Raw genomic sequence first — 8,929 nt, 5'->3', positions numbered from 1 at the left:
CCCGTGCCGTGATTGGTTCGTGTCTTTGAACGGACCAATCACGGCACGGGATTCGCTCACCTCGTCCCCCCGCACCCCCGTATTTTTGGCAGCATATGTTTCATGAAAGAATTGGCCTAGGCTCAGTCTAGAGGTTGGATTGTCAGTGCTAGTGATGTACCGACTATTGATTTGGCCGACTAGCCGATTAGCCGACTAATCGGCGCTCGGATGGCCGATTAGTCGGCCGACTAGTCGGCCAAATCATTACTTACGTCACTTACGTCTAAGCTCGGTTTGGATGCACTTTAAAAACAATCCTTTTACCCCTTTCGTCGCGCTATTCATCATATTATAGAAACGCAAAAATAAAATAAAAATCCCAAGGTTAAGTATTTCATACGACAACCAGACAGTCGGACATAAGAAAGCGACCACACGGTCAATAATTCGGACAAAAGTTTTCGTAAGCACCATAAATAGGAATTTGGGTAAAATAGGTGAAAAGCTTATGGTAAATATTTGCTGTTTATTTCTTTTCGCCCTGTTTTTCGTATTAAAAGTAAACCTGCCGCATCAGCTGCGCGCGTCATTGATTGTTTCTGGCACCTTCACCTCCAGCCCGTCGAGTTCCTTAAAAGATAACAGTAATATTTAATTTATTTGCATAAGTAACTGAAAATGACCAACACCCTTCAGATAGTAAAATACCCCACGACCAAGGCTCGGAACCGGTTTTTTCTTCATACAAAAAATACCGGTATTATTACGTTCTTTTCCGTTCTTTGGTTTATTATTGAATTTTTAATGGGACAATCTAATAATACTATGGTGTTACCTAAATACATGATTCAGTCCTACGTGAACAGCATAAAATAATTAAAAATATTGGGCTATTTTGGGTTTTTACAAAAAAACCGGTTCCGAGCCCTGCTCACGACATTTACATTTCAACTTTTAATGTGAGAAAACTTAGAACAGATGAAATCCTTAATACCTACTTCTTTTAAGTCTCGCCGTCATGTACAATTTATCTTAGTTTGACTGCCATTTCTTATGTATCTCTCAGTTACTTAAAGGTTAGCTGGAAGAGATCCCTTAACGGGTTAAGTTCGCCTTTGTACACATTTACTGTATTCTCTCTTTGTTATGTACTTGTTTTGTGCAATAAAGTGTTTACTACTATATATACCTACAATTAAAATGCGATGAGGTATGAGGTAAATGGATGCAAACAGTACGTCAAAGGACGAGTTGAAGCAAAAGTTTATAAACCAAATTAATAAAATGCTATGTACTCGTACTAGCTTCAATAAAGACTAAAATTACAATTGGCTACTTTCCTACTAGTCAAATCAGCATCTTTTTTAGAACTGTCAAAACGATTTTCTAATATGGAATTTATATGAAAACGTGTGTAGTGACGTCACGGTCAACTCACCTACTTTATATTATATTTCAATCCAATGTATTAAATAGAAATAGAATTTAAAAATAACTGCTATCTATGTTTTTCTAATATATATCTGGTGCTTTATTTCGTGCACGGTGTGAAATAATTTATTTTAAGTAGAGGAGACCAGAGCTTAGCTCACGTACACAAATATTTGAATGACAGAGGGATTTTAAAATTATTTTTTTGTACTTATAATATAACAAGTTCAACAAAAACTGCAAGATTGACCAAAAAGTTTCTTTACGGTATTTATGTAGCTTAAACTTAACTGAACTTAAACTACATTTACATATTCAAGATATGTTTTTGGTAAGTTAATTAATGTAAAATATGTTTTTATGAAAACTACCTTAGTCATGATGATTTGGCAGCCGAGCCGCGAGGTGTCCGTGAGGCCGTACGCCAAGTCGAGCATGTCACGCTCCTCATCGCACGCTTCTTCTGGTAACCTGGGGACAATAGTTTCTATTAAAAAAAGAGAAGAAACGGTAAGGTCTTTCACAGCAGTTGGACACATAATAGGCTAAAGAAAAAACAGAACATTTCTAATAAGTTTTCCTGTCATCTATAGGTAAAGAACTATTTTGTGTATTTTTCTCAAAATTTTAGACCCAGTAGTTTCGGAGATAAAGGGGGGGGGGGGGAATGGTCGGACAGACAGACAGACAGATGCACGAGTGATCCTATAAGGGTTCCGTTTTTTCCTTTTGAGGTACGGAACCCTAAAAAAGCTCGATGAATGTGTTGGGGATTTTTCAATTCATAATTATGTCCATTCTTGGTGGGATACGGCATTAGAGTACCACACAGAAAATCGCAAACCCAAAGAATACTTGTTGTATATCTGTGACTGTGATGTTGAAGTACAGTCGCCATCAGATATATCGGACCGGCTAAGGCGCTCAGAAATATCTGAGCACGCCTCTATTGTCAGGGCGTTAGAGTGCGTGTTCAGATATTGTGAACACCTTGGTCGCTCCGATATATCTGATGGCGACAGTACCAGGGTATCATAGAGTATTAGGAGTTACCTGTCGTAGTCTTCTTGCTTGAGTATAACGTGACATGTGGAGCATGTGAGCGTGCCTTCACAGGCGCCGTAACCCTCGATATTCAGGTCGTTGTTGACTATCACGTCCAGTAGGGAGTCTCCGACATTCGCCTCCGCTTGCAGCCGCTTGCCGTCATGTAACACAAATGTCACTTTCACCCTGGGAATAGATAAGGGTTAAGGGTTACAGTGAAATGTACCAACTAACATTGCGGGCGTGCAAATGTCCTATGCTACGGAATATTCCCAAAACTAACCTTTTGGACGCCAATGACCGATATATCCGCACCGTAGGTTCTATGCCAAAGACCGATATTAATCGGTGACCGATTACGGTCACAAATCACAGAGCAACATGGACCTACGTGCATATGCATAAAGTTCAATTTCAGTTTTGACACTTCGGTGACGTGGCGTTAGCGTGACAGCTTTTGTGTTTGACACAGCGTCGAAAAGGTTAATAAGATGGCAAGATGAAATTATAGTATGTCTGGCAAGATATGGACTAGAGTGGCCACAGACACGGAGAAGTGACGACTGGGGAACCTTGGCCATTAGAATGCTTAACATGCTGCAGCAACGTGGCAGTAAATTAGGACAATTAATAGTATTAATGATATTACAGTGTAAAATCTTTATAACATTAATTTTTATGATTAAGGTCAAGTGAGGTAAATGCAACTATGGGGTTATTGCGTCTCTCCGTTCTTTCTTGAATACGATTGGTCGAAACGCCCTCTACTATGCAACGTTTCATTTCCAAGTAGCTCAGGCTTTATTACTAGACGACGGGAGGGCGTTTCGAACTTTCGACCAATCCTATTCGAGAAAGAACGAAGAGACGAAATAACCCCATAGTTGCATTTACCTCACTTGACCTTATAACGATATACACTCCCCTATAAAACCGTTAAAACCCATACATTGATAAACTGTGTCGAAAAGTAAGGAAGAACATAAGGAGATGAAGAAGATCAACTGGATGATTCTGAACCACCACCAACTGTTCAACAAGCACCAGATGCTGCTAACTTAATAATAGGGATGATGACACATGTTGAATTTTATAACAAAATCTAGTAAAATAGATAGCAAACAAGCAATTTATCACAATAATGTGGATATTAAAATAAAATATTGAAAAATTACAAAAATACAGGACCTGAAAGCTTCAAAATTTAAGTTTTTTTTAACTTCCAAAAACGATAAAAGTAAGGGTACCATTCGATTCCTTACATTTCATCCAAAAAAATATTGTATAGCAACTATATACATAAACGCAATATTTCACCGACAAAAACGCAATTTTCTTGTTTTGTCCATACTACAAGATGGGCTCCCAGAGACCTTCACGTCACATTCCCTTGCCGTTTTGTAGTGAGTGAAGTGCGACTGTCGGCCTTTGACTACAATTTCTGACATTTGTGTTACTTTAATGCAATGGGTCCCATATATACATTTGATCCTAAAAATAAACCCGATCAATTGATACCAATTACCATAAATGAAAATTAGTCATGTAGCCTATTCTAGTAACTTCAACAAAAAATCTTTTTTGTTGTTTAATGATGACGATTCCACCACATATCAAGAGATGGATAAAATATATAAGATAATACAAAATAAGTACTGGCATAGCAAAAACGTCGGGCAAAAACAGATGATATCTATCAAGGGTAATGTTAATTACCTATTTTATTAAATACATATTATACATATTTGTAATTGTTGTGAATTTGGTTGTGTTTCTTTCTTCGCTTCATATAATAAGCCTGAGTTTTTTTACTACACATTCTGTTATGTTAGGATAAACCAACATTCTGTCTTACACCTTCGATCATCAGTTTTATTTTTATTTTGATATTATTTTCAATAACAAGAGTGTTTTTTTCTTTATATAGGTCATCAGATAAGTTATCTTGTTTTGTTTTAGCAGTTAAGTAACAAGTTGTTCAATGTAATCTTGAGTTTATCAATATTATATTGTGTAATCAATGTCAAATTGAACTAACTAGGAAATCCAAGAAATTGCTTTAAATACAAAATTACAACTTACTTTTCATCCTTTAACGCCTTTATAGATGTGGACAGCGATGCAGGACTGCCGAAATTACTATATTTGTTCCTAAAACCGTTATTTAGGCACCGTATTCGTGGATTGGTGAAAGTTCTTAAAATATGTCTGTAAAACATTCTGATGCTTGTCCACGGCGGAAATTGTCGAGTCACTACACGTAAGATGCCCTCACCGGATGCAAACGCTCTTGAGACAATCGAATGCTAATATTTAAACAAAATATTAGAAATTATAATTGACCCTGAATTGATTTACTAAATTTTAGGTTAAATCGCGTTTCGTTATACAAAACAGAGGAGTCTTATGTCATCTGTTTATGTACGACTTTAAGCTTTTAACCTAGAAGAAAGTAAACACATCTCCATCTAAGTTGTAAAAACTTTAAATGTATATTTTGTAAAGATTTATTTACTTTTACCGAAATAGGTAACATTATATGATATGAATGCGCGTAAAGATGACTCGGACAGCTGAAATATTTGATATATGCAATAATTAAACGCAATAGCTCGATGAGTGTTGCCAAGTGTAGGTTTTTAGACTTTTTAGAGGAAAGTTGTGCTTTTACTTTAATCGTTTTTACATTAAACAGTGACGATTATTACTTTCAAATTCAAATAGAACTCAAGGAACTTGTTTAGGTTCCTTGTTTTGATAACTATCAATTTGGTGACACGCACTAAAAATATGTTTTTTACTAATGTGGAATTATAGCTGGTCAACCAAATCTTGTCATTAAAAAAAGGCGCGAAATTCAAATTTTCTATGGGACGATATCCCTTCGCGCCTACATTTTTCAAATTTGCCGCCTTTTTCTACTGTCAAGATCTGGTTGACCAAGTATATTTTCCTTATAATTTGGCAACATAGGCAATGACATTGACAACTATGATTGGCTTAAAGGTCTCGTAACCAGGCCATAAAATCCAAAAAAAAAAAAAATGACAACTATGACACAGAAGTCACAGAACAAAACGATCTGTCAAAAGCATACACCTCGATCGAATGAACACTATATAAATGCGCTAAATAATACTGTTTCGTCATTTATTGCCAATTCTTTACACATGAAACAGTGAGCCTTACCCTGTATTATTCGTGAACATCATGTCCGAGCGGCTAAAGAGCACACAGCAGGTATCCAACGAGGAAGTTATCGACGATTTGACGAGAGACCTTAAAACGTCTTTAAGTACAGAAAGCACTTCGGAGGAGTTCGTCATTGACCCTGCAACTAGTGCAGAGGACATACCGCCTCCCGCAGATGGCCCAGGACAGACGTCAGGTCAGTAAATGGCTAATATAAAGCAGTGATACAAGATCAAACGAAGGTAGCAGTGTCTAGACCGCACCCGAATCTTTTTCTTGTCTTGGCAAGCTTTATAGTAATTTATATTGTGTGTATATAAGTCAGTATGCTTTAACTGTATTGTAAGTTAATTTGGAAGATATGTTTTGATGGCTAAACTGAGGAAACAATAGGATATAAGAGGAGATCGCATAAACACGTTTTGATAAGCTTTGTGTGGCTATTTTGTATCTTCTTAGTCATAAATAAAAATTAATGAACCTTGGGTACTCCACCGACAAGAACTGGGCTCTTAATTCCATATTATATGATGATCAGGATACTTTTACATAAATCAACTACATGTGAAATAGATCTATGGTTTTCTTATGTCCAAACTTACCATTTCAGATCCTTTAAACTATGTACACCTAGAGAAAGACCCTGACCAGAAGGATGAGCCAGACAGTGACTCCGACTCCATAGACGAGGAGTCCCTCAAGGACGCTGAGGTGGCCCTCACAGATGATGAGAAGGCGGAGAGGCAGCTCATAGCCGAGGAGTTGAAAACCGTTGGCAACGAGGCTTTCAAAGATGGCCAGTTTGAGAGGAGCATTGAGAAGTACACAGAAGGTAGGAAACTTACTATAACTGGGTTTTTGCACCAGACTACTACTATCACCACCTCACTATTATTTATTTTTTAGCTGTGAATTTCGAATCGGACTGTAATTTATTTTTAACTTACTTAAAAATATGTCCCATTTTAAGTAAGTTAAAAATAAATCACAGTCCGATTTATTAGAAAAAAAAGTTTTATATTAAAAAAAAACCAAGGTAAATTTTTCATAAGTGTGAGATTTGTTTAATCTTCATTTATTTGATCAGAAGATGTGAATTTCATAATTTCATACAGAATTGAAGTTTACAGTCCTCATTATTCAAAATTGATACCTAAAACATTACCTATCTACTAAATGTATGAAAATTCATATTTTGTTTTCGTATATCAGGTTTAAAAATCTGCCCGCTGCAGTTCACCCAGCAGCGCTCAGTGCTGTATTGCAACCGCAGCGCCGCCAAGATGAAACTCCTCAAGTACGGACAGGCTATCAAGGACTGCAGCAGGGCTATTGAGCTGGACGAGAAGTATCTCAAGGCTTACATCAGGTATGCATGTTTGTGATGGTACAGTCGGCCAAAAATGTGGTCTACCACCCTACGGTTGAGGTTCGTTTGAACATCATGAGACAACAAGGTCGATTTCCCCTTGCAATAATATTATGTCAGTGACAATTGTCAACCTTAGCGATTGTTAGATCTCGCAGAAACTTTTGTCAAAACTGGTAGACCACTTTTTTGGCCCACTGGAAACGCTCCGCGATTGTTGCGCCATTTTCGGTCCTAGATAAATTGGTTGTTCAATACTTACGCTATAGAATTTCCAGTTTAGCAAGAATCCTAAATGTTATAACAATCCCGTGTGGTGACTGTATATCACGTGTGTAGTTGGGACTTGGGAGTAGGCGTAGGCACTCCTAATAAAAAAGTAGTCAAACTTTCATCAAACAGGTGAAAACAAGTGTCTAATTGTCATTATTCCTTATGTTCAAAATAGAACACTCAAATAGTAGAAATTTTACATAGAAATCCCACAAAAATACAAAAACGTGTCAAAAATATTTATTTTTATGCGCTCATTCCATATGCCACAGACACATTCCTAATTTACCAGTCGTGCCGCCTGCCATACAACATTTATGCTGAGGAAGTTTGAATCTAGCTATAATGTTAATTGGGTCGAATTTCATTTGTTTGCAAATTTTACGAGACAAGAAATCCTACTTTGTATGTTTTAAGAAAGGTTGAAATTTTTTGAAACAGAGTGTACAATGTAATACTTACACATTGGGAGGCACGAGGATCAGTCCTCGTTTCGTTATAATTAACAAACAAACTTTACTTTATATAATATTTTAAGTAGAAACTTTTAATGTTTTATTATTCTTCTCTTTATTTATTTATCTTCTCTAAGTTAGGGTTTTTTACAATATGAATATAAAAGTAAAATATAAAAACACTTACAAAACAATAAAAAATACATATAAACACATTATAAAAAACCTAACCTAGGGTGCCGCCAGCAGCGGGGCAGGGCCCAAGCTGCCGGTGGTCAGGGCTGCAGAGAGAGGAACCGGCGGACTATCCGCGCCGTGTCCAAGATCACCGCCTTCTGCATCTGACCCTTGACCCAACCACCTAGCGAGAGTCTCTCAATATGTTGGTCGAGACTCTTCGCTATTAGACCGTTCGCTGATACAACTATCGGGACAATTATCGTTGAGTCAACATCCCACATGGCGGTTATCTCGTGAGCCAAGTCTAGGTACTTACTGGATTTGTCCTTCTCGGCTTTCACGAGATTCTCATCATGGGGGATGGTGATGTCGATTATTATTATTTATTCTTTCCTTTTTTGCGCCGTTGGTACAGTATGGATGCCTACCGTCTCCAATTCTCCCTCAATTGCTCAAAGGTTAACTGGAAGAGATCCCATAGAGGGATAAATTTGCCTTTCGTACTAATGACGATGTTATTTTTCCTGTTTTGTTCTGATTTTTGTACAATAAAGTGTTTTATTACTGCTACTACTTTTATCTTTTCAGGCGAGCGCAATCCTACGAAGCCACAGAAAAGCTGGACGAATGTCTCGCAGACTACAAAAAGATACTAGAACTAGATCCCTCGCACAAAGAGGCTCAGAAAGCTACCATTAGACTCCCGCCTCTCATAGAAGAAAAAAATGAAAAACTGAAAGCGGAAATGCTCGGTAAACTGAAGGACCTGGGTAATATGATTTTGAAACCGTTTGGACTTTCCACGGAGAATTTCAAATTGGAACAAGATGGCGAGACAAAGGGATATAAGATTAATTTTAAACAATAAATTTTTATATAACTATTGTGTCAATTTTTTATTTAAATTATTATTAATAATAATAGGCCTTTACCGTCTGTGTCAGATCTTTACTCAAATTAGCGTCCTAATATTTCTGATTACATTAACTTTGCCAGTACC

General features: G+C 37.1%; 2 protein-coding genes across 2 annotated transcripts; one reads left to right on the top strand and one right to left on the bottom strand.

Annotated features, from left to right (window-relative positions):
• Positions 1–448: 448 nt before the first annotated feature.
• On the bottom strand, positions 449–4,856 carry LOC134659496 (2Fe-2S ferredoxin). Its single transcript, XM_063515140.1, has 4 exons — positions 4,543–4,856; positions 2,467–2,646; positions 1,785–1,884; positions 449–612 (listed from the first exon to the last, which is right to left on the bottom strand). Exons 1-4 carry the CDS (start codon positions 4,677–4,679, stop codon positions 556–558), a joined length of 474 nt encoding a protein of 157 aa, XP_063371210.1. The 5' UTR covers positions 4,680–4,856; the 3' UTR covers positions 449–555.
• A 714-nt stretch (positions 4,857–5,570) lies between these two features.
• On the top strand, positions 5,571–8,811 carry LOC134659807 (tetratricopeptide repeat protein 1). Its single transcript, XM_063515511.1, has 4 exons — positions 5,571–5,848; positions 6,263–6,484; positions 6,865–7,021; positions 8,518–8,811. Exons 1-4 carry the CDS (start codon positions 5,671–5,673, stop codon positions 8,795–8,797), a joined length of 837 nt encoding a protein of 278 aa, XP_063371581.1. The 5' UTR covers positions 5,571–5,670; the 3' UTR covers positions 8,798–8,811.
• The last annotated feature ends 118 nt before the right edge of the window (positions 8,812–8,929 follow it).

The sequence above is a fragment of the Cydia amplana genome, chromosome 25, assembly GCF_948474715.1.
Source record: "Cydia amplana chromosome 25, ilCydAmpl1.1, whole genome shotgun sequence".
Lineage (NCBI taxonomy): Eukaryota > Metazoa > Arthropoda > Insecta > Lepidoptera > Tortricidae > Cydia > Cydia amplana.
The sequence above is the reverse complement of the archived record's forward strand: the minus strand, read 5'-3'. Positions and strand labels throughout refer to the sequence as shown.